This window comes from Malus sylvestris, chromosome 5 (genome assembly GCF_916048215.2).
Source record: "Malus sylvestris chromosome 5, drMalSylv7.2, whole genome shotgun sequence".
NCBI classification, from domain to species: Eukaryota; Viridiplantae; Streptophyta; class Magnoliopsida; order Rosales; family Rosaceae; genus Malus; species Malus sylvestris.
This window is the reverse complement of record NC_062264.1, coordinates 27,450,512-27,476,381: the sequence shown is the minus strand read 5'-3', so window position 1 is coordinate 27,476,381 and position 25,870 is coordinate 27,450,512. Positions and strand designations below refer to the sequence as shown.

At 36.9% G+C, this 25,870-nt stretch overlaps 5 protein-coding genes and 2 long non-coding RNA genes across 7 annotated transcripts; 4 read left to right on the top strand and 3 right to left on the bottom strand.

Moving 5' to 3' along the window:
* Positions 1 to 1,329, top strand: LOC126621426 (probable transcription factor PosF21). The gene is made up of 4 exons (XM_050289949.1): positions 1 to 119; positions 255 to 387; positions 569 to 653; positions 1,274 to 1,329. The coding sequence occupies exons 1-4, from the start codon at positions 1 to 3 to the stop codon at positions 1,327 to 1,329; spliced, it is 393 nt and encodes a 130-aa protein (XP_050145906.1).
* A 526-nt stretch (positions 1,330 to 1,855) lies between these two features.
* On the bottom strand, positions 1,856 to 3,168 carry LOC126621388 (F-box/LRR-repeat protein 12). The gene has a single exon (XM_050289896.1). The coding sequence runs from the start codon at positions 3,166 to 3,168 to the stop codon at positions 1,984 to 1,986; it is 1,185 nt and encodes a 394-aa protein (XP_050145853.1). The 3' UTR covers positions 1,856 to 1,983.
* Position 3,169: 1 nt separating this feature from the next.
* LOC126621424 (uncharacterized protein At4g08330, chloroplastic-like) lies at positions 3,170 to 4,175 on the bottom strand. Its single transcript, XM_050289947.1, has 2 exons — positions 3,945 to 4,175; positions 3,170 to 3,521 (listed from the first exon to the last, which is right to left on the bottom strand). Exons 1-2 carry the CDS (start codon positions 3,968 to 3,970, stop codon positions 3,170 to 3,172), a joined length of 378 nt encoding a protein of 125 aa, XP_050145904.1. The 5' UTR covers positions 3,971 to 4,175.
* A 1,474-nt stretch (positions 4,176 to 5,649) lies between these two features.
* On the top strand, positions 5,650 to 9,246 carry LOC126621390 (ankyrin repeat domain-containing protein 2B-like). Its single transcript, XM_050289898.1, has 9 exons — positions 5,650 to 5,842; positions 5,934 to 5,978; positions 6,567 to 6,754; positions 7,131 to 7,343; positions 7,454 to 7,602; positions 7,750 to 7,909; positions 8,287 to 8,379; positions 8,606 to 8,745; positions 8,841 to 9,246. The coding sequence occupies exons 2-9, from the start codon at positions 5,942 to 5,944 to the stop codon at positions 8,938 to 8,940; spliced, it is 1,080 nt and encodes a 359-aa protein (XP_050145855.1). The 5' UTR covers positions 5,650 to 5,842; positions 5,934 to 5,941; the 3' UTR covers positions 8,941 to 9,246.
* Positions 9,247 to 14,035: 4,789 nt separating this feature from the next.
* LOC126621451 (uncharacterized) lies at positions 14,036 to 15,697 on the top strand. Its single transcript, XR_007622974.1, has 2 exons — positions 14,036 to 14,639; positions 15,310 to 15,697. It is a non-coding gene; the product is annotated as an uncharacterized LOC126621451 (long non-coding RNA).
* Positions 15,698 to 18,117: 2,420 nt separating this feature from the next.
* On the top strand, positions 18,118 to 20,696 carry LOC126621393 (UDP-rhamnose/UDP-galactose transporter 2-like). Its single transcript, XM_050289902.1, has 5 exons — positions 18,118 to 18,461; positions 19,042 to 19,226; positions 19,317 to 19,517; positions 19,808 to 19,969; positions 20,068 to 20,696. Exons 1-5 carry the CDS (start codon positions 18,335 to 18,337, stop codon positions 20,410 to 20,412), a joined length of 1,020 nt encoding a protein of 339 aa, XP_050145859.1. The 5' UTR covers positions 18,118 to 18,334; the 3' UTR covers positions 20,413 to 20,696.
* Positions 20,697 to 25,058: 4,362 nt separating this feature from the next.
* Positions 25,059 to 25,817, bottom strand: LOC126621447 (uncharacterized). The gene is made up of 2 exons (XR_007622970.1): positions 25,653 to 25,817; positions 25,059 to 25,234 (listed from the first exon to the last, which is right to left on the bottom strand). It is a non-coding gene; the product is annotated as an uncharacterized LOC126621447 (long non-coding RNA).
* Between the last annotated feature and the right edge of the window lie 53 nt (positions 25,818 to 25,870).

Genomic DNA, 25,870 nt, shown 5'->3' with positions numbered 1-25,870 from the left:
ATGGTTCAAGTTCAACTTTCTCCAAAGATGACCATGTCATCTCAATCCCCAGCACCAAAAAAACGGACGGCTGCAGTTATTGAAGAAGTCGCCCAACGGGATCCAAAGCTTGCGAAAAGGTATATTTTCGAGAATTTTTGTTACTCGTAATGCTAGAAATTGTTCTAAATCAACGTTTTTTGTTACTTGTAATGCTAGAAATTGTTCTAAATCAACGTCGGTGACATGCTTACGTTAATTTTTAAAATCTGTAGGATTATGACTAACCGGAGGTCGGCTATGAAGTCAAAGCAAAGGAAGAAGGTGTACGTTCAGACGCTTGAATGCAACGTACAAAAGTTGCAGTTTGAAGCAGCTGCTCTGATTGCTCAGTTGGAACTATGGAAGGTAAATCAACATGATTTAGCACCCTTAAATATTCCTTGCATTTTTATACCGGTGATATTAGCAGATCGGGAATCAAATGCAAGACAGGGGTGTAGGAGTGAACGCTAACGGCCCGATCTATATGCCCCATTGGAATTATGTACGGCGACAAATTTTCGTTATCTTTTTCTTTCTTGAGCAGGAAGACACCCGTTGCATAACTGCAGACAACAATAGATTGAAAGGATGTCTACACAATATTTTGGAAGATATTCAATTGCAAGACAGTAAGGACTTTTCCCTAGTTTTCTTCTAGGCTTTTTATCCAAAATAGTCTCTAAGATTTGTATTTCTCATTTTGATCACTGAGATTTGAAATCGATAGAATTGGTCCCTAAGATTGTCTATCATCAATCATTTTAGTCATTCCGTGAAAAATCTCTATTAAATAAGGATAAAATGACAAAAATACCTTCAATTTTTGTCAAATAATTTTGGCATATTATTTATTAAATTGAGGGTAGTTTTGTCATTTTAATCTTTATTTAACACAACTATTAACGGAATGACCAAAATAATTGATGGTGGACAATCTCATGGACCACTTGTATTGATTTCAAATCTCAGGGATCAAAGTGAAGAGTTGTGCAAATCTCAATGATCATTTTGACTTTAACTTTGTTTCATTAAAATGCAGACAACATAAAACACACACACACACACAAGTGGCATTACTAATGACGGGTGAATCAAACGCAGAACCTCGACGGTAGGAGTGAATGCTCTTAACCGTTTACTATTAAAAAGCGTTTCTTCAAGAGGAACCTTGCATTTAGTTGACAACTAAGTTATCATGAACTATGATCTCTGACTAATATATATTCTTAATTTTGTTGTTTAATGACAGCCTTGAATTATCACATCAGAAATGAGGTCGAACATCTGAAAAGACTTGTTTTCTAAAACAATATCTCAAAAAATTGATATGAAAAGATTGATCTGAATCGAAGCAAACAAATGTTTTTTCTCCACATGGCGTAGTATCATTGCACGGAATGCCCTAGGAGCGGTATTACTATGCCATAGAAGTCCTCCAAGTCCACACACAGATTCCCAATAAAAACTTCAGTAGGGTTTTGAGCAACATCATGATACGCAGAAGTTGACACAGATGCTATTGAGAAAATAAACTTTTTTATGTTTTATGTTTTTTTTTGTTTTTTTTGCTGATAATAAGTTTAGATTTATCTGAATTAAGAATATTTACATTTTATGTGACTTATTTTTCTGTCAATATTATCCTTTTTTTTGTTTGATGAAGTCATATTCTAAAACAATTCTGATCTAAATATATGAAAAGGAAGTTCAAAATTAGGTGCAAAGAGACAGCACGTTGACATCGCAAGCACAATAATTGATTGATATGTGATTCAGTCACTTTCGGCAAGTGCAAGCACAATAATTAATCTAAAACTAATCCATATGAAAATTCATCACAAAATTAATTTCACAAATTATCAATTGGAAATTCACATTTCTTGCACGAAGCAAGTTGAATATTCAGAAAATAATAGACAATTTCATATCAAATAAGTCAAATTGTTTTCTCATCCACTATCATCTCAATTCCCAGATGGGACCTATACACATTTTCTCTTCATTCTTAATGGTAACATCACTCCTGTAACATTTGAACAACTCTATTGCTGTTGAAGTAATCTTAGGACAACCGTTCATGTACAAAACGGATAGTTGTTTGCATCCATTTCGCAAAGCCTCTAAACCCCGATCACATAAATTCCGACATCGGTTGACGTGAAGCTTCTCCAATTTGTGACAATTCATCCCGATAGATGACCATCCCACTATTTTGACCTCATGACACAATGCCAAGTTCCATTCTTGAAGTAGTGGACAACATTCTGCAACTGCTACAATCGACTCATCGCCAATAGTTCTACAAAGCCGAAGGTTAAGAATTTTAAGACGGGAGGCAAATCCTCTCCCAATCGCTGCCAAACCATTTCTGCCATTTTGCAAGATTAAACCAGATAAATTCAAATATTCAATCCCGCCCCCACTTACAATGCCCAAAATACCTTCTGGCTCAAGCTTACATGATTCGGCTTCTACATAAGCTAAAGTTGACGAGCAACCATTAAAGCCAACACCATTTATGCCCTTACAATGTGATATTTTAACCGCTTGAAGTTCATGACAGCCTTGTGAAATAGCTCTTAGCCCATGATCAGAAATAAAATAGCAGTACAAGAGATTCACATCCTTTAGAACTGAGCAAGAACTAGCCAACTTTTCTAACCCCAAATCAGTAATTTGGCAACGGTAAAGGCTGATAACTTGCAACGAGGGGCAACCAGCAGCTACCATAGCCAACCCACGATCAGTAATACCTAAACAACACTCCAGGTTAAGGGTGTGCAAATGTGAACCATAATTCACCAAGTGGGACAAGCCTGAATCAGGTAGCTCTGTGCACCCAGAGAGGGACAATGAGTGTAAATGTTGAAAACGGGTAAGAAGCCGGTGAAGATGGAAGGTTCTAATGGTAACATTGGTATTTGAATGTGATAATGAAGAAATGTCAAGTTGTTTGAATGAACATTGAAATTGTAAGGATCGACGACTAAGATTTTGAATGCGAAGACATCGATGACAAGTCAAGCCAAAGGACTCACGGTCAGAGCCAGAATCAAGGCATTGGAAAATAAAGACGAGGCAATCATCAGGCAAGTCCATGATGGTGGTAAGAGAATAAGTAGTAGAACTACAAGTAGGTTTCATGTTAGCACTCTTCCGAAGGTTGTAGAGCTCGTATTTTTATATTGAACTTTCTACAAGATGAAGTAGATGATGAGTTGGGAGAGTCAAAACCACAAAGAACAGAAGACTCTCCATATCCATAACCGATATGAACCCCACATTTACGGCATAAGAGTTTAGTCTTTGAACGGTAACGACCCCAAGAAACTGGAAAACAGTTTACCTCATCAACCTGAGTGAACCGACTAAGATCAACTGTAAGGAATGAAATAAAACCTTTCTTGATGGACTTTTGATAGTTAGAGCCTATGCCAGACTCAGAGGTCAATCGATTCGAAGACGACAAGTTCAAAGGGTATGCACAAGAACCACAACTGTAACAGATTCAAAAAATAAAACCAACCAATTTCAGCATAACAATCAAGCATTGTACATTTCAGTTTCAGGAACCCAGAAAACTAATTAAGGATTAGCACAACATGCACATTTGGGCAATCATCAATTTGTACCAACAAGGTGCACTTAAACTTCAAATGCAATTTCTGAAGATTAGAATCAAGTTTTAGGAAACCCCAATTGACCCAATGAGGTTATTAGGGTGATGAAGGTCAAACATTCAATCTTCAACAATCAAAACAGATGATTTCAAGCACTAAAAAAATTAATGAAAAAAGGGTTATTTCAGTGAGAAGATTAACAATTTAACATGAAACATTGTCCAAGGAATTGAATTCGATGAAGAAATTAAATGGCATTTGATTCAGATTGAGAACAAAAATGGAATTTGGGAAATTTACCTGTAGGAAACTTGAGCTTGGGACATCCTTCACTCACCCAGGATCGGATTCGGACTCAATATCCTCCGATTCATTGAAATAAATTGTTGGCAATATTATCAGAGGGGAAAGCTTGTGTCTTTTTTTCTTCTGGATGTTCGTAATTCTGCTGTTACCTGGTCAAGGGATTTTGCCGGCTTGGCGCATGAAACAGGGAGACTCTGTCAGATGACAAAGTTCGTGGACTCATGACAATACGATATGGGCCGGACTTTGGGTTCTCATGGCCTTCCTTAATTGTATAATTAATTAAATAATTTATTTATTTAATATTATTATTATTATTGATGTTGTTTTGGTTATTTTGAAAACAGACAAAATATCAATATCATAGGGCGACTCACTGATTGATGAAGAATTTCAGGTCCGTAGTCCACGATTCTTAATTCCACACAAAATATTTGGGAGGAATTATCATTACTAGAAGATACATTTCTTCCCCTTAGCTCCAAAGTAAGGCATTTTCCCAACGTGCTTACAAAAGCTTATACTTTTTCTAGTGAACAAGAAAACTTCCAACTTAGGTTTTATGATGTTCTTATCGTTTTCTCGGGTGCATGACTCTTGCAATTGCACAATGTGAGACGTGAGATGGTGGTCGACATGCAATGCACAGTCAATCGTTCATCCTATCACATCTCGCACTGCAAATTTTTACGATAATATTTTCTTGTATTCAACAAAGTTTGTAAATGAGATTTGAATTCAAGATCACACTGTGCATATTGAAATGTGAAATATTGATTGACACACTCTACATTATACAATCGCACGTCTAGCCTCTCACATGTCGCTAGGCACATCCCTGCAACATTTTTTTATTCAACAAGCATCTTGTATGAAATTTGAAATTAAGACCTACTCCCACGAAATTGGGTCATGATTTGACGATGTTGTTACCAATGTAGACGTCCCTAAAGTAAACTGTAAACGGGTTGGATTCGGATAAGATCAACCTTGATCCATATCCGGATCCATTTATAAACAAATTAATGGATCAATAGATCTAACTTGTTGATCAATATCTAATTAGCATTGAATTCAAATCGAATCGAATTCTTATCAGATTTAATTTAAGACCTAGAATAAATTGAAATATCATTAGTAACCTCATTGTGTATTATATTTTGAAAGGAAAATTTTACGTTGAATAATAAGAAAATAGGATATAAATGTATAAAAAAATATATATAAATCAAATAATATGTTATATTAAGTGAGATCAGATTATTATTAGATCAGTCTTAATTTATATCTAGATCCATTTATAATCAGATTATCAAGTTCAGATCTTATTCAGATAATTGGATTGAAAATCGTGATTCATATCGTCTTAGTTACATCGAATTCGAGTCAAAATAGGGCAAAAATTCAATCTATTGACAGGTCCAAAAGTTGTGAAGAGAAAATAGAGCAAATTGAGTGGGCCATATGTTTGTAAAGCCCAAAAGGCAAAAGAGTAATTTGGTCAACAATAGGGAAGAAAGAGCCATTCATTTGGGAATTGGGAAGGGGATGGGGATTGAGATGGCCCACCGAGTCGTTGTGGTGAGCTGCTAGCTACCCCTAGATAAGACTAATAGATAGCGAGCGAGATTATATAGATAGATATATCGACATATATACATATATAAAATAATAAAATAATAAAATAAATAAAAACAGTGATTTCATCATTTTTCTCAATTCACAACAGCCAGAGCGAAGCGTGCGAGGATCTCTCTCTCTCACTCTCTCTCTCTCTCTCTACCCCTTCGTCAAGTCTCTGAAGCATTCGCTTCTTTGCGTGCTGCGGAGGACCTCCTGCTTCACTCACTTTCCCCGCTTCAATCCCCACCGCATCGCATCGGGATTATCAGGTTCGATCATTTTCGCACTTTCCCCAATCGATTGTGTGAATTTCTTGAATCATTGTTTTCTGATTGGCAATTGATTGATCTGTCGATTCAGCTGCTCCCATGGCTTCCACGCAGAAGGATGCTCCTGCTGCTGCTGGTATGCTTGCTGTTTTGCGTCATACTGTTGAATTATATTTTTGTGTGTTGATTTGATTGGATATTCAAGCATATCTGGATTTCTGTCAATCTGCTGAGGTTGATTGATCTAAAACAATATATATAATATGTATACATATACATGTAGGAGCTGGATTGGAATAGGATGTACGACGGTGGGACAGAAGTATTCTTTGTTTTGCTGAAAATTCTTGCAGATTTTGGTGTTTAATTTTATATGATTCTTAAATTGATCAAAGGATGCTTTGGTTAGTAGCCAGTTTTATATATTGGTTTTTTATTCGGATTTATAGCACCAAGGGTATAGGTGAGCGGTGAAGCAGTTTGTTTGGGTTGAGTGTGCCACTCTCACGTTCATATATAAATCTGAAAATCCAAATTACCAAGGGTATAGGTGAGCGGGGAATCGGATTTATACTGAAGCTTGATAATTGGCTAGTTGGATTACTATTACCCATATCCTTTTGTTATTTGTTTTTTTTTTTCATTTGAACTGAATGCTGAAGACGGAAATGTCTTTTGGAATTTTTTGAGTGTGCCACTCTCACGTTCATCTTACATTTTTCAGGCGAAAAGCCAGTTCCAACAGAGAACAAAAGCTCCAAACCTGAAACAACAGAGAACAAAAGTTCCAAGTCTGAGGCATCGTCTGGAGACTCACTGTCTGGACAACCAGGGGCTACCCCTTTCCAACTTCCAGAGGGTGGATTTCCTCCCAATCCTTTTGATTTCTCAGCCATGACTGGCTTGCTGAATGTATGTTATTGCTTCTATTACATTTTGAGTTTGAAAACAGTTGAATGACTGAGCACGCCAGAAGAATAATTTCGATTATAATTAAAAATTAAAAGTATAATTTATCCAATTCTCTCGGACATCTATAGCTGTGCATAGGCTTTTTTTACGCTGAATTTCAGCGAGCAATGTGCACTATGCCATCCATTTCACAATGTATTGAATTCTCTAGTAATGGGGGCATTATGCCTCGATGTGAAATGGGTGAAACTGTGCTACCAATCCAAAACTCAAGTACTAATATAACTTTAAAAATTTTAATGTTGAGAGCTTGAGTTCTGAAGTTCAATCAGTCTGTGGTTCTTGCTCACAAGTGTCTTATATGTCATATGCACAGGATCCTAGCATAAAGGAACTAGCTGAACAGATATCAAAAGATCCTTCATTCAATCAGATGGCAGAACAACTTCAGAAAACTTTTCAAGGTGTGTCAGTTGATGAAGGTGTCCCTCAGTTTGATAGCCAAGAATACTATTCCACCATGCAACAGGTTATGCAGAATCCTCAGTTCATGACCATGGCCGAGCGCCTCGGTAATGCATTGATGCAGGTATATCCGGTCTTTCTGCATTTGTGATTATATTTGATTTATTCTTAGATTTGTAAATGGAAGTCGTTTGGTTGATTGAAATTTCAAGCTTATTGATTTTTCTACTGCAGGATCCATCTATGAATACCATGCTTGAGAGTTTCGCCAATCCATCAAGCAAAGATCAGCTTGAGGAACGCATGTCACGTATCAAAGAAGATCCTTCTTTGAAGCCTATTTTGGAAGAAATAGAAACTGGTGGTCCAGCTGCTATGATGAGGTTAGTAATCCTAGATTTGTTATGTTATGGAAGTTGGGAACCATACGCTTGAGCTTTAACTTTTTCTTTCTTAACACATGGTATTGGAATTGGGTTTACTTGAGTACAAACTTTGGGTGAGCTAAAGAAGGAAATTCTGCTTTGCAGATACTGGAACGATAAAGATGTTTTGCAGAAGTTGGGAGAAGCAATGGGTCTTGCAGTTGGGGATGCAGCTACTTCTGCTGAACCACCAGAAGAAGCTGAAGATGCTGGAAATGAAGATGAATCAATTGTTCATCAAACTGCTAGTGTTGGTGATGTGGAGGTAGAATACACCATTGTCTGCTCTTAACCCCTTTCATGTGCCATTTAGTTGGATCTTGCTGTTAATAAGAAATTTTGCAATTGAAGAATGATTATGGTATTTGAAAAATTTCAGAACTTACCCGGATAGCACCACCCTTTTTAATATGTTTATCTATTTTTTTTTTTTAAACTTATTTCTGTTTTCAAACTCATTGGTTTTCATCCCAGGCTTTTCATGCTAATTAGGCCTATTAGTTAGCTTGCATGAGTTCTGATTTCGTAGCATATGGTGTCAGGGAATATACCTGTTTGCTAAACTTTGATTTGTATATATTCGACATGTCTAGTCCAAGTTAGCAGATGTGCAAGTGCTTAAGTTTTCAATCTGTCAAATAGGGTTTGAAAGCTGCCCTAGCCTCTGGTGCTGACAAGGATGAGGAAGATTCAGAAGGGAGGACAGCATTACATTTTGCATGCGGATATGGTGAGGTATGAGATCTTTCGGAGTCCCTCTCTTTTTACTTGTTTCTGCGTGACGATACTTGTTATCGTCGGGTAATGGAGCATTTGCGCATATGGGTCAATCATGCAGTTCAGATACAAGCACAAGCTACTGCTAAAACTAAATGCTCATGAAGAAAAAAGGGGTTGGGGGATAGAGTACGTTGGTTTTCTACCTTAATATACAGTGGTATTTATATGTTTATTATTTCAGGTGAAGTGTGCTCAAGTTCTACTCGAGGCTGGAGCAAGAGTCGATGCTCTTGATAAGAACAAAAACACCGCACTTCATTATGCAGCCGGTTATGGCAGGAAGGAATGCGTGGCACTTCTACTTGAGAATGGCGCAGCTGTGTAAGCCCTTTGTTAACATTTTAAGTTTTCTATATGAATTATATTTTGCCCCACTCTTAGGTTACTCAATACTTTTTTGTTTTTGGAATCTGCAGCACTCTCCAGAACATGGATGGCAAGACTCCGATCGACGTTGCCAAGCTGAACAACCAAAACGACGTACTAAAGTTGCTCGAGAAGGACGCCTTCCTGTAATTCTTCATAAAGTCGTGGTTGGCATATGCTTAAGGTTGTTTCACGTTACGCGTATGATGGTTTGGTTTCATTCCTCTTGCACAATTGGATCGGCGTGAGGATGTAATCAGCACCATACGTTAATGCTTTGTCTATGTTATGTTTACCTTTTCTGATTCCTACATTGCTAGAATTTGTTAGTAACAACCTAAAGCATTCTGATGGGAGACATGCAACGCGTTGTGTGGCATATGACAGGTAGCTTTCCTTGTTATTTTGGGATTTCATGTGACTCATTGTTAAATGAAAGAAAAATGAAGTTGATAATTGATTGCGTGTTTATGGCAAGTGATGTGTATATATGTCACGTCAATTAATGAACTTATCTCATTTCTTACTTTGGCCCCAAATGCGTCAATATCGTGCAGCTCAGTAGTTCACCTGTTGAGCAGGACTTCGCTTTCCAATCGTTTATGTGGCTAGAATTCTTTGTGCCCACCTGGTAAATGGTGATTTGAATTTATCCGGAGTAAACGAGGTAACATCTAGCTAAAATGTCCTTTTGAGTGTACTAAGTAAGCAAAAAATCAATAGTAAAGTGTCTATCGGTTTCTCACCTGCTTTAAGGTCCCACATTGACTCTCCAATCAGATATCTCTTTTCCGTTTAGTCGTGATAAGAGGAAGTCCTGCGCCCAATAAGGACGGCTAATCCCGGTTCTGGTTCCCTCCGCTCGTGTATCCATATTTTGATCTCATTGGTATATCATTTCTACATATAGAAACGGGAATGGTCATCCCCTGTTAAAGGAAGTCCTTTATTGATATATAAGGAACTGAAAGAAAAAAAAAAAAGAGAGAAGGTTGTATGATATTTGTATGAAACAGTGAGTTGTTTTATGAAATTGAAAAAATTGGAAAAATGGGAATCGAAGGGGTCTTGGTCAGGGAGATCGGTGTTGGATGTTAGGCGTTTGCACCCGAACGACACTGTCTTGAAGTGTGCGAAGGACGAAGACGAAGCGCCGACTTTGTAAACCCCTTCCCCCCAGTCTTAGACGATTCTGATTTCTCGAATTGGCGGTTCAATTCAAATTTTCATGTATATTGTGTCACGCTCCAATCTTGACATACGTTCAGGATCGACACGTGACGTCACTAAGTATCTGTATATCTAACATACCCGCCTCCAGAATATGTACCAAGCACGCTCAAGCCTCAAATTGAGTAGTTATTTTTTTGTACACTTCATGGCTGCATTTAACATTCTCGTTAGACTGCCTACGTACCCTCAATAAGGATCAAGCCATTCGTAGTTCACCATTCATTACACTTTGACGTTTATCACAGTATGTTCAAATCGAAAAGCATAGCATTCCTCAATCAATTATTAGAACTTAACAACATGAATTTACTAGGTTCAAGGCTACTTAACAACCCACATGACATTCAAAGTTTCCATTCCATCCATCATATAAATCACTACGTTTTCAACATGATACCTCCATCCACAACATAAAACATATCCTATAACCAACGAAGCACAATATTATTCACAAACCACATTAATCAACTAAAATAATCATAATAATAACAATCATATCCAACGTCATTCCACAATCCCGTCAATTAATCCATTCATGAATCAAGGATGCATGATCATAGCATTTAACTACGTTAATCAATCAATACGATAACATATCATTTCACGAGTTTAATTAAAGAACTCTATATAATTCCCTACTTGGATTATGAGTAACAAGGCAAATCTAATTTATATTCACAAGGTCTAATGTGGATAATTCTCATTCACTTGAATCTAGGGTTCTAGACTAACCTTTTGGAAATGTGCAAGAGTAAGGATTCCGGACCACTTAACGGAATCCAACCACATCGAGTTCCGGACCACTCAACGGAACCAAAATATCAATTGGTTTCTCATAATCTACCCAGACCCGTCACATGTAAAATCAGTGCCTACATCATGGAATGGTGCACTGGGCAAATCAGAACTTAGATAAGCTGCGAAGTTCGGGTGAGTGACAATAATACAAGTATGTAATATTCAATAAAAATAGACCATCAATCACAATCTATAAACATCACGTATAGAATCATGCTTTATGAAATCATAATCAAGTCATTGAAAACTCCGAATGAGTCACCCAAACATCCAACGACTTTTCTAATTCAAACCACAAGATTCTCAAAATCGATCATTCATATGTACATTAAAAACTAGGGCTAGAGGGATGCAGTTCGGCCGAAGCCTACATAAGTAACCAAATAGGAAGTGGCCCCCCAAAGCGGATTAACCAAGCAGAGCCATCCCTGAGAAAATAACCAAGTAGGCAGTGACCCTCCAATGCAGATTAACCAAGCAGAGTCACTCATACAGCTGTTAGGAAGTGATCACCCAATGCGGATTAACTAAACATGATCACTCATAAGCATACATGGCTATAAGGATCGCCCAATACGGATTAACCAAGCACGATCCATATATAGTATGGTCCCCCAATGCGGATTAAACAAGCAGGACCACTAGTGACCCCCAATGCAGATCAACCAAGCAGGGTCAAGATAATCAGGTAGGTAGTGACCCCCAACGCGGATTAACCAAGCAGAGTCACACCTACAAAATTGTTAGGCAGTGATCACCCAACGCGGATTAACCAAGCATGATCACCCCTAAGTATAAATGGCCATAAGGATCGCCCAACACGGATTAACCAAGCGCGATCCATAAATAGTATGGTCCCCTAAAGCGGATTAACCAAGCAGGATCATCCATGTACTCGGTGTCACCTAACGCCGTGACACTAGGGTAACGATCCCCTACTAGCCCTTAGTTTAACAAGCATTTCAATATGCACTTCAAATCACTTTTCATAAATATTTCCAATCTACAAATCAAATCACATTTGATAAATATAGATCAATGGCCAATTATAAAAATCACACTTTAATAGAAAACACATTCATAAAACCATGTCATATCCACAAAGGATACTAATATAAGAAAACAGGGTAATAACCATATCACATATATTAAGGTCACTCACCAAGACAAGTCCGCAAAGCCTCACTGAGTCTCTAGTAATACTAATTTTAGTAATTTAAATGAATACCTATTGACCAAAAGTCAACTTCTGATTAACGGTGGAGTCCACATCCCTACGTAATTTGATCCGGAAGATCTGCAAATCAGATTTTAGATCTGTAATCTTCTAAAATCCAAATTATGTCTCTAGAACAACATACTAAAATTTCATCACGATCCGATGGTCGGATCGTTGATTCATATTTTGATCAAGTATAATGAAATTAGGTTCAAACGATCAAACCACGTCATACGAAGATCAAATACAAATTCAGGACATCTAATTGAACTTAGAAAGGCATCGTCGCCCCACTGGCCAAAGCGCCGCCACCCGTGGAGGTCGACCGTCCCGACTCGCCAGAAAATTCAACAATTTCCAAAAATTACCAAATTTTATAGGCAATTATATCTCAGTGAGGGGAACAATTTTCATACCTATGGCCAAGTACAATTCGGCGGGGAAGTGTCTCAATTTAGTCCAAACCCACCGGAAACCTTAGAAATGGGTGTTCCTCGATTCATCGTCAAAACGAACTCTGACGCCACATCCAATGCTTGGGCCTTGCTCTAGGGGTTGAGGGGAGTCTATTGGTGATTGTGATAGACGGTAATCATTGTCGGAATCACTGTAAAGTGAGAAAACTCGCCGAAAAACCCTCGGCACTTTGTGGCTTCAGCCTTGAAAAATGGAAAATAAAAATAGAAATCTAACACTACATAGATGTAGGACTCGTCAAGAGCTTTCCATGGACATCAAGATCACCCAAAACGGAAGTCGGATGAAGGAGATATGGCCGGGTCAAAAATAAGCCATTTCGAGTCTCTCATCTCCCCTCATTTCTACCCCTTCCATTGGTCACTCCTCCCCTCCTTTTCTCTCCCACAACCTCATCTTCTTTTCTCTCCCGCTGCCACTTGGCAGCATCCAGTCCCTGCTTTTTTTTGTTCGCTCTCTAATTTCTTTGTTATAGCTTCGTTTCACGAACGGTTTACACCTACGCGTTCGTGAGATCGAGCTCTATGCAAAGATATAAATTGTGACCTCGAAATGCTTACGAATTTTAAATAAATAATTTTCACACTTCACGTTTCGTAACTAGTTTAATAAAAAATCTAAATTCAAACAAATTAAAATAAATTCTCAAAAAATAATATAAAATCCTAATAATACGAATACATAGATTATAACGGTGAAATCCAGGAACAGGATTTCACATATCGCCTATTACACTATGTTTGAATGAAGAAATTTAAAATTATCCTAAACTCTAAACCCCTAACCGCTAAACCCCTAAACCGAACCAAATTTAGTCAGACTGGGTCAAACCGAACTGCTGGACTAGGAACCGAACTGGGGCGGACCGGGCTGTCCGAACTGAAAACAGGTCGACCAAACCGACTGTGCCACCCATACGATTCCATATCTGTTTGACATTTTCTGTATCAAGGTGGAATTTGATTTTCTGGAAATGTCTCTTGACATATCTTTTACTGCAGTCGGCATTTCAATCACAAGAGCCTTATTATAAAGCTATTGGATTCAAAGAAGACGAAGGAAAGATCGAAAATGTTGACAATTATTTGACACGATTAGAACCTATATGAAACTGTATGGGGCACTGGTTCAGGTTTGACTCTACGATCTTACTGCTTGGATTTTTAATGTTATTTTGTCATCTTTAGTTATGGTCACTATGATCAAGTGTTGCTGCTTATTTGCATTAGCATCTAACTCGGAATGCTTTTGCAGACGGAAATTTCTAGGGTCCAAAATGCGCATGGCCTGAAAGAATGTTGGGCATGGCTGGCGAGGTTTTTAAACGCTCTCTGCCAACAGATACAATGCTGTTGCTCTTAAAGCATTCCTATATGTAAGTTGTTACAGAAGTTTAATATTCTTTGTAGAAAAGCAAGAGGACAAAAATCTTTAAGCTAAATGGCTCAATGCTTATAACATACGGCAGGGCACTCTCTTGTCAAAAAAAATACAAATCCCAATTCAGGAAGATGCTGAATACCATCTCAGACAACTTTCTGAAGGCACTAGAAGAATGACGAGATTCAAATCTGAACTCGGTCATTGCAGAAATTGAGGCCTACATAAAGGACAACGAATTCCATCGTGAGCCCGAGGGAAGGACCCTGTTGGGCTCTTTGGATCAGATGCTTATGTTCCTGAAGTTGATTACCAACATTCAAATCATTATTCGCACGGCAAGTACCACTATTGATTGTATATGTATCGTATTTGTATGTATTATAGGTTCACTGCCTGGTTCCTGGAGAATCTGTTGAAGAATTGTTTTGCCGTTATTCATGTTGTGTGCGTCAAGCTCTCTGTATTCTTGGTAGCTACGTAAAGTGCAAGGAAACGTGGAATTTTGATGAAAGGAAGCGTAATCTGCCGTGCCGCAACATTCGGCGAATTTTGAACAGGACTCCGATCAGGGATTTGAATGTGTGGCCAACGATTCAGGTCATATTATACACCGATGCATACTAGAAAACCCTCTCCTTGCTCAAGCAAATCGGGCGAACTTGAACGTTTTCTCCAGAGTCACAAGTCTGCCACGCAAAAACGAAGGCACAAGCACGGGTGTGAGAATTCATATATTCATGTAAGTTTCCTTAATTCATATATTCATTTAAGTTTTCTTAATTCGATTATTGGTCCCTGTACCTTGGTCCAATTGAAGGTTTGTGATCTGAATTAAAAATTCTTAAGAATTGGTTTGTGAATTTATCACTTGTGAATCATTCGTGCTTTTGGGTCGCACCATTAAATTTTTTGTCCAAAATATAAAAAAAGTTTTAATCACGATTATCTAAAACGACCATTATTGCGTGACATTTTGAAAAGTTTACAATCACTAACAAACTTTTAATTAAATGACCAAAACTCTAATTGGATGAAAACCGATTGTATAATATTTTGCTTGAGGGTTTTAGCATGCTCCATCGACAAGAAATTTTATTCATTTTTTAAAAGGAGTTTTAACGAAAAACTCGTGGTACTATTTACTTTAACGAAAAACCACATTTTTACACTAAAAAGTCAAATATGATACTATTCACTTTACCCTTTATGTTGTCTTTATCGTTAAAACTCAAAATTTTCAAATTCATTTCATTAGTTTTTCTTTTTTAAAATTATTTATAGAAAGAAATCGAACATAAAAATCAAATAACAAGAAAAAGAAGACGCCTCCTAGAAAGTATATTCGTGTTATTATTATGATGCTCTTAAATTGCTTCCATTTATTAATTTAATATGAATTTGTCATGTAGGTTGGTGGTGTCGCTAAGTTGCTAGCCTGCTCAAACTTTCTTTTGCTCGCGTTTTGGCTTCAGTCTAAACAACTTGTGTATGTTTGAGGAAAATACAGAGGAACAACGTAAGTTTCTTTGTTTTTTTCTTAATTCTTTGGCTGGGAACTATACGTTTTTTCCTTTTTTTTTCTTTACATTTGAGAATTTAAATGTTAGTGGATCTAAAGTAATTAAATTATCTTTTCTAAATCAGAATTCGACATTTTTAATTCTATTATCTTTAAAAGTGCAGAAAATAAGTGTTATTTGGTGTGGCGATCAGTCGTACCATCACATAATCTTGTCAATTTACTCATTTTATTAAATGAGTATTCATACATAATATCACATAAATGTTGTTTTGGTCTCCTAGTGTCCAATAATATATGGTCCATCGTAGTTAGATTTGATATCATAGGTAGATTAAATGAATGTGTTTTTAATGTTTTAATCTCAACTCTTGATTTTAAATACAACGATGAACCGGCTAAAACTACGTTGAATGATATTCCTCTTCACTTGTAAGTGAGAAGTCTCATGTTAGACTCACATGGATGACGATGATGTATTATATTTGTGTTGAGTTAAATACATTCCTCTTCACTTGGATGATTCAAACTATTCATATTTTAAATTACTCTGTAAATATCACTTAATCAATAAATTGTAACAAATAGATAGATAATTTATGATTCATTTATTGAATTAGTCAATTTATTTTTATATAGTTTGATAACCAAACAATCTTATATTTAATTAATTATTTTATAAATATAATCTTTACATAATGATTTATAATATAATTAATTTCGATCATAAATATAAAGTTATGTAAAACAGCTTCATGGGGTCTTGAGAAGAACTCTCCTTATTCATTGAAGAGTCAAAATTATTTCCTTATCTGCCGGGTCAAAGTAAAAGAAAGAATCAAAATTCAACACTTTTGGGGATCTGTAGGTTTCATGGGTTGCGTCCAGATTTCTCAATTCTCACATGTGGGGTTTAAATTTTAAATTTAATTTTTGACACCATATGTTCATGCATTTTGCATTTGCATCCAATTCATTAAACGCGTGATCAGCTTGCAAAGCTTGTACACGTAAAGTGCAAATCTGGAGTGTCACCGCTGTTTAATGCTATAGTGACTTTTAACACTTCACATTTGCTTAGATTTTTTTAAAATAATACGATATTTCATTCATTAAAAAGAAAGTATTACAACTATATATTATGAGGAGTTCATTTCTTAAATTATTCTTGCAAACTAAATTCAAAATTTTTGGAGTAAAGCATTACTAATAGTAAAACAATAAGTCGATTTCAAGCACTCGTCCGAGCTCATCAAGAACTGCAAGATTACACCGAACATAAAACTGTTAAACCTCATGTCAGACGGAGTACGATGCCCATAGGTCAAGTCGTATCATCTAATCACTACCACGATCTCAAAACACCCAGTTAAGTAAATCCAGCGAATCACACAACTTCACCTTTTACACGTAGATCCAAAGCAGGTTGCACACCAAAATGAAAATTAAAATCAAGCAACTCTCTTATAGAGAGCAATCACACCAGTAAACTCTTTTAAAGAGAAATCAAAATTAAACTCCAAGACAATTCCTGTAAATTATTAAACAAAAACAAAATAAAGGATAAATTCATGTTGCCGCTCTCTGCGGACATTCGAGAGCCATATTACCGCATTGGCTAAACCTATAATGTCGTACTAGCTAAACTCGATCCTAACGTAATTTGACATCTTCCATGGCTTCTAGTTTCAATCATATATCGAAGGTGATAATTGAATCCAAAATTTTGTGTTTGCTATGTGCATGGTCCAAAAGACAAACACTATCATGATGACTACATCATTTCACGGCTACAATTCTACACCTTTACAAAGAAAATGAAAAGAGAGAGTAAAAATACCATAAATGATTTTCAATGAAAATATAAAAATAGGAATATAAATACAAGCAGATCCGTTAGAATTTTCAATCAAAGGTCGAACTTAATGATTAGTTGATCGGTAAACAACAATAAATGAGCACGAAACTGCAGTTTGTAAACTTTGTATGCGGTCTATTGATGTTTATTGTCTTCTGTTTTACTTTTTACCAAAATTATAACGGCTTTTATTTATGCATATTGCAAAATATATTATAGATCTCAATCACTTTGGCTGCAATGCCCAAAATTGTAAAATAACATTAACCTTATTAAATATTGAACTTAATTAGCTCTTCATTTTCAATATATATTTTTTAATTTCCCTACCCATTTTTACTTTATATTTTGCATTTACTTTCTTAACTTTATCAAACATTGTAATTTATGCTCCCATCCACATGAAAGTTCAAGTGATTTCACATATCCAAAATTTAAAAGTTAATACTAGATGAAAGAGCGAATCATGAAATTTTCCTAATGACTAGGAAAAAAAAGGTACCAAAGTTGGAACCAAGTTAGGAAAACGAAATTAGGGTAAATCCCATCAAAACCCACATACTCAAAATTGATCCATGAGTCCCAAATAAGTATTTTGATATTTATTAAAAATGGTAATGGATCTGAATGTGAGGCCATATGAGGCTAACATGCTGGATTGCTGAGAGATACATCAAAAGAAAAAAAGAAAAAAAGAAAAAAAAGGAAAAAAAAAAGAAAAAAAGAAGGAAAAAAAAGAAAAAAAGAAAAAAAAAGAAAAAAAAAGAAAAAAGAAAAAAGGAAAAAAAAATTTAAATTAGCCAGCCAATATATCCCAAAGCCATCCCTTTGTCTTATACGTTGTTTTTATTTTTCTGTTTATATAGAGCCCCCATTGCTCTTTAGCTTGGTCTCTCGAGGGAGGTGGTGACCGACTTCTGCAGCCTGCAACTCTGTCTGCTTTTGTTGTCCACCTCTCTTCCCATCACAATTCAAAAACCAAGATCCAAAGTAGGGGAAGAGAGGATTTGGAAAAAAGGTTTTTGGGTGTTTTTGATTCGCGCTCGGAATTGCAGAGATGGAGAAGGAAAAGAAGTCTCCTGTGTCCGATGTGGGAGCTTGGGGGATGAATATTGTGAGCTCTGTGGGCATTATTATGGCCAACAAGCAGCTCATGTCTCCCCACGGCTTTGCTTTCGGCTTCGGTCAGTTCATCTCCTTCTTGTAACTGTGTTAATTTGCCAATTTTATCTTATTTTTCTTCTGGGTTCTGTCCTAATCTTGAATTTAATTACAGATCTGAAGTGGGAATTTCTTTTTTATTGATGGGTTTTTAGTGTTTTCCTTGTTGAATAATGGGTTGCTTTTATTTTCCTGATTTGTGGGAAGATACTCGAATTTTTGTAGATGCCATGAATCTGAGGATGAACTGCTTTTTTCCCGAATTTTGAAATGTTGATTGATTGTTTTCTGGCCTCAAATTCACAAGGGACCAATAATTCAGTTAGATTCCAATATAATATTCCATGTTCGATTGGACCGTTATTTGCCACTCGTGGCAGCTTCAGCTATGGCCAGCCTTTTTTGACTTGTCATCATTCCCCGTAGATCTAGCTACATTTCATTTGAAATTACTACGCATGATTCAGCTTTGTTTATGACCTAGATTCATAAGGAGATCTCATTGAAGGTGTCTGCAAGAGCATGCTTATGTCACACAGCAATTGTTGAATTCATTGGCGGATTGGTTTCTGGTAATTGATGATTGTATATTTTTCTTTGCAGCTACAACTTTGACCGGATTCCATTTCTCTGTTACCGCTTTGGTCGGTCTGGTGTCCAATGCCACCGGTTACTCTGCATCAAAGCATGTTCCTCTATGGGAACTTGTTTGGTTCTCACTTGTTGCCAATGCCTCAATCACCGGGATGAACTTGAGCCTCATGCTTAACTCTGTCGGATTTTATCAGGTGAACATCATTTTATTAGCCTAATCATTTGTCCTTTAGTGCATAGTTGTGATCTGATTTCTGATCTTCTCCATTGTGACAATGGTGTAGATATCGAAGTTGAGCATGATTCCGGTGGTTTGTGTGATGGAATGGATTCTTCATGGAAAGCATTTTTCACGGGAAGTCAAGATTGCGGTGGCAGTAGTGGTTGTAGGCGTGGGTATATGTACTGTGACCGACGTGAAAGTCAATGCTAAAGGCTTTCTGTGTGCCTGTGTGGCTATCTTGTGTACATCCCTACAACAAATTGTGAGTATTTCTCTCATTTTCTCTTTTTTTCTTTTTTTCTTTTTTTTTCTTTTTAAAGTTATACCATGGCAAGTGCCTTCGCCCATGAGCGGTGGGTCTCGGGTTCGAGACTTGGGAGCAGCCTCTCCATAAATGGGGGTAAGGCTAGCCGACATTCACCTCTTCCAGACCCTGCGTAAAGCGGGAGCCTTGTGCACTGGGTACGACCTTTTAAAGTTATACCATGAATCTGAGTTTAGGCATAAGAACGTCGAATTGTTGATCTGACATTCTTGTTGATTGAGCAACAGTCAATAGGTTCCTTACAAAAGAAATACTCGATAGGCTCTTTTGAATTGCTCAGCAAGACAGCTCCCATTCAAGCTCTGTCCCTTCTCATTCTTGGTCCATTCGTTGATTACTTTCTTACCGGAAAACTTCTCACTGATTACAAGTTGTCTACTGGTGCATTTGTAAGTGCTTCTTCTATTTGATCTTAATCTGCTTCTGAGTTTTCGAGGAACTATTTCTAATGAAGCTGCTGTGCTATGTGTGATCCCATTATATGCAGTTTTTCATCTTACTCTCATGCTCCCTAGCAGTGTTTTGCAACATCAGCCAGTACCTCTGCATCGGCCGCTTCTCAGCTGTCTCTTTCCAGGTTTTGGGCCACATGAAAACAGTATGTGTCCTGACATTGGGGTGGCTACTCTTCGATTCCCAGCTCACATTCAAAAACTTGCTTGGCATGGCTCTAGCTGTTCTTGGCATGATTGTATACAGCTGGGCCGTGGAGACTGAGAAGCAATCCAAGGTCCTCCCAAGTCATTTGTCAGAAGAGGATCTGAAACCGCTGAAGGAGGGAATATCAGAGAGTCCATTGAAAGACGACGTGATTGGTGAGTCCAAAGTATAATCTTGCGGTTTTCACTGCTCAAAGGCATTTTCTCAGATACAAGATGAGCACATGTTTTGACATTCATCTGCTCGTCCAGCACAGGCTTTTACATCATCTAATTCTATTTATTCACAAAATATGTTCAATCTTTTTCTTTTCCTCTTATTTATTTTTGTCAGAAAGCGATTAATAATTGACGTTTAGGCCGAACCACCCGTTGATGGTTGTAAAATATTTTTGTATATGGATTTCAGTATTCAGAAAGAAGTACAATTAATTAATGGTTTGTTTCCCTTAGCCAATATTTTGAGTAATTATTTGTGGATGGATGGTAGTATTTTTTCACAGTAAAATTTGAATTCTGAGAATGTATTTTCCTCCCTCTTCCCGCACTTTCCATCCACCAAATGAGTTCTACATAGGTCCAACCACACATTGACGTGCATCCGACCACATTATCGACATACATTAATTTCGATCATATTATTAACCACTTTCTCTTACATAAACGGGGCATTTACAAAACCTGTCCCCGTATGTTAGTCCACTAGTTTTGTTCTTTGAAGATCTGGGATTTTAGATTCAATCTTGGCTACTAACTGTATAGACATTGCAGCCATTATTAAGAAGAAAACAGACATAAGCAGTTTTGTGGTTTCCTGTTTTTTTCTTTTTCTTTGATCCAATCTTCATCTTTTGCACGAGTTCGTTATTCGCCAGTGTAGAGTTAGTTGTGAACTTTTACTGACAATGAGCTGTCTGAATTATTGATTGGTGTGAAACAACAACTAAAATCATAAACAAATAAAGAGCAGCAAATGCGTGTTATCTCATTTAGTCAAGGCAATGTGTTTGTACCTTTGTATATAAGTTTGAATGTCGCTCCTTGTAGACCACAACCTGTTGGTAAAAGATCCCAAATACAAATTTCCAAAGTTGCTAAGTTTAATAATGCTAAAGGTTATGCATACATCCGATCACATTATTGACATGCATTCGAGTGCATTATTAATCACATCTCTTACAAAAGCGAAACTCAGTACAAAACACAAGTGTTGTAAATATAATTTATCAGATTGCTCACTATCTTCTCCGTCAACTCTTAGCTTGATCAAAGAAAAGACAGAAGAAGAAGATAAAGCAAAGTTTGTATTGTATTACTTCCACGTTGGCTATAAAAAACAAGTTTGCAACTTGCAATTTGTTACTTGATTAAATTATTAATCCTGGTTTAGGAAAGCGTAACTAAATAATTAATTTTGATTAATTTTGATTAATTTTTAATCCAATTCGAATTTGCAATGCAGGAACACGTAAAGAGAGATGTTGCCCCTCTTTTAAGAAGGAACGATGGTGGAGTGATTAGCACGTTTATGTTTTAGATTTGTCAACTTGTACAAAGTGGAAAAACAAAAACGTGCACATAGAGATAGGTACTGATTAATGAGAGATTGAGAAGGAAGTTATTTAGAGAGAAAGCTACAATTTAGAAACCAGAGTGATTTGTTTATCAGATACTTGACATGTTATCGTAAATCCGTCTAAAGAGGAAACCTAATTCACAATCTAAACACACCCATAGATTATCTACTCTTATCATGTCCCCCACGGCGTTGTGTTTGCGTTTGGTCAATTTCACGTCCTCTTCTTCTTTAACGAGATGATCAGTGATTAGTGTTCTTAAATATGTTAAAAAACTCTTTAGGTTTCATTAGTTTGTACAATGAAGGCATTTAAAAAAAAAAAAAAGTGGGAAAACTGATGGCAAGCCACGGTTATCCACCTTTTGGGGGCCGGGAAGACTCACAGAAGCATTTTAGCTTCCCCCTGACAACAAGTCTGGCTTCCACACTATCAGCGGGTTTTGAACCCGAGACCTCCAGTTTTTAGTTTGAATAATCCCTTTTGTGATCACCATCATTTTCAATATTTAATTAGTCCTTGAAACTTCTTGCATTACATGATATGCATGGAAAGGTCTATTAAATAAAACATTAGGGATCTTTGAAGTAGTACTAATTTTCGAATCAAACCGAAAAACCGGGCATAATAATTGATGTAATAAGTAAACATCGACACATAATGTAATGCATTCTTAATTGGAGATACTACCTTGTCTAGTTTCCATTATTTTGTAATTGTATATGTTGGTTTGGCGTATGTCGCTAGCTACTCTGCATTGAAGCGTGCAATTCCGTTGTCGAAGCTTCTTTTGTTCTAAGTTTTAGCAAATGTCTCAATCACTAGGATGAATTTCTCGAATTTTATTAAGTAATTTGTGTGTTCTTTAACTATTTTTTGGTATGAATAGTTGCACATTCTTATTTGCAAATGTTAAAGATAGTTGTTCACGTGCGTGCACGTAAAGTGTAAGTTATTAATACATAGCTATTGAACTTGAGCATGAATCTTGTGGTATGTGTGATGGAATGGATTTTTCATGGAAAAGAGTTTCCAAGGGAAGATAACCGTGGGCCTATGGCAAATAGTAGGAGCGAGCATGTTTACAGCGACTAAGCAAAAGTTTTTGGGTTGTGATATTCACACACCTTTAATTACCTTTTTTATTTTTTTTTATTTTTTAATACTTTATTGAATTTTTAGCCTTTGATCTTCCATATATGCCCTTCCTACTTTTGCTTTTTAATACTTTATTGAATTTTTAATACTTTATTGAATTTTTAACGAGTTTGACTCGGTTGCTCTCCACTTAACGAGTTTGACTCGGTTGCTCTCCATCAGCGTCAAGTGATAGAGCGCCAATGTCGAGTCGTTGCGCATCCGCTCACTCTCCGCCCTCACGAGCGCGTGTATCAGCGGAGGCAACGCTTCGAGCACTCCGATCGCCATCTTGTTGTCTTCCTCCAACGCCAAGCTGACTAGGCAAATTCATCTTCCCAGTTCCCACCGAAGCATCTGTCGAATAAGAGGGCATAATAGCCAAATTCATCTTCCCAGTTGTCTTCCTCCAACTCCAACGCCAAGCTGAAGCATCTGTGAATAAGAGGGCATAATAGGAAAGTAGAAGTGCATTGCTGATTCCTTCACCATCCAGGAATCCAAATACCTCACCCATGGAGGGAGTCCAATTCCTCAAATTTCAGGAATTGAATTCCCTTTTCGTGTGGGTCCACACGCTGTTGATTCCTCTAAATTGTAGTAAACACAAGAATTATCCGTAATTAGAACCGAATTCCTTATTTTCATTCTGATTATGGGTACGTAAACACGCCCTTAAGTTCTTCTACTGCCAGAGAGATCCCTAAACAAGTATAAAACACCTATTATAAAAATAAAAAATAAAAAATAAAAAATAAAAAATAAAGTTTCAGCAATAAATAAAAGTAAATTGATTACCTAATGATATAACATATATGCATAAGTTAAATGAATTGTACAAATTACTACTCGGCAATCCAAATGCACTTTAATCCCCATAATAGCAGTCTCGTGCCCCAAAAAAGATTCATACATCGTTATAAGCTTTTACATCCTGCATGCACTATGTTTGGCCTTAATTTTGTGTTCAAAATGAGATGTCAATGTTACCAAAAAGACTGAAGCAACCCATGCACTCCAACCTACAAGAAAATGAAAACATGTCACCAAAAGGAAAGAAAATTACAAACTTGATTAGTATTTTTATGGGGAAAAATTAATTAAAATATGTATACGTTTGTGTGTTCTTTACACATCTAAGTTAATATTAACAAAAAGTTTCTTTGGCAAATCATTATGTTCCTCACACCTATAAACAATGAACATTAAGTTATACGTATATATAAATAATCATGACCATAGTAGAGTCGTAGACAACATTAAAAGATAAATCAATAATAATGACTTACCTGTCGCCTTCTCCACTATTTCAAACTTAGGGTATTTGTCAATTCCCCCCTGAACTTGTAAGGAGCAATCAATTTCCTGCCTGAACTTTAATTTTAGTCGGTTACCCCCTCCGAACTTGTAAAATTAGCTAATTTACCCACTGAAATTAGAGTTGCCAATTTTTCATCCAACTTGGTCACATGCACAACACATGTTTGAGGGCAAAAAGTAATTATATCCCTTTGCACCCAATTTACCAAAACAAAATCAACAATTTTTACGAGAATTAGTTTACACATCATATGTTTCTTGGCCTAGGATGACTCAAACTAGGAGGAGGATTCTCTCCCCTCCTAATCTCTCCCTTTTCCTCCCCTCCTATTTGAACGGTTAGGGTCAAGCCACGTCAACATCTGAGAATCCTCCTCCCTTAAATTGATGTTCAAAAGTACACTACTATTTAGAATAAGAGGGTAGAAAATCCTACTTCTTTGATGTTCAGAAGTACACTAATATTTTTGTGAAAGTTGACACAGACAGAGGTTGGAAAATCACTGATGAACAAGCCGGCGACCTATTTCTGAAAGAGGACCACCAAGAGGTAGTACTATTGTCTTTGTATTCATATTTTGGCTTGTGTTTTATAGGCACAGGTGCCATGTGGTTATTGAAGCTCTTTTCTTTTGTTTGTTTCTCTTCCATGTTTTTTTTTTAATGTTAGATTGGAACCGATAGGATTCGATTCTATAACATTGTGCAAAGATAACATATCTCTTCATCACTGTAGCAGATGAACACTTGCTATGTTTCTCTTCTATGTTAGCCGGCGTTAAAGTTGGGTGGTGAATGATTAACAATGTTTAGTTCCTGACAAGTGTCTTATCATAATGTTGAATTTGTACCCGAATTCTATTAGGCTTGGATTGATCACCAGCCCATTAAATAGGCCTTTTATTTAGCCCACATGTGGAAGCCACGTGATGTGGCTAGGGTTTTTACATGGCAGCAGCTGCTGCCCTTAGAGCAACTCCACCCTTGGAGTCCTCCCCTCTGGCAATCCATTATTCAATTCACCCTATTGAATAGTAACTGCCTTTAATGAATAGTAACTACCATTAATGAACAGTAATTACCTTTTGCATCTTCATCATTGGAGCCCTCCCCTTGGCAATAGGTAATAAAATATTAGTTTTTTATTTATTTAAATAATACAAAATAAAAAAAAACATGGAAATGGGGCTGCAGGCCCTCGGGCTGACACAAAAAAAATAAAAAAAATGCCTGGCCCTCGGGCTGCAGGCCTGTCAATTCCCCACCCCCTTGTGCTCGGGCTCCCACCCTCACTCGGGCTCTCCAAGGCTGGAGAGTTGTCCGCCGGGCCTCGGGCCCTTTCCTTTCCCCTGTCCCCCGAGCACTGTCCAAGGCTGGACTTGTTCTTAGTAGTCAGCAAAGAGGAAAGAAAGGCCGCCGACTGCCCCAATTGTTAGAGAAAAAGACGATAGCTGCTGCCCTCATTTGGTTAGTAATCACTCTATCAAAGTTGTATTTTATAAATTAATTTTGAGCTTTGTATAGAAAGGAAATTATTTATTATATATCATACTCAGTTTTTTTTCTGTTTTGGTTTTTTTTTTTTGTGAGTGAGAGA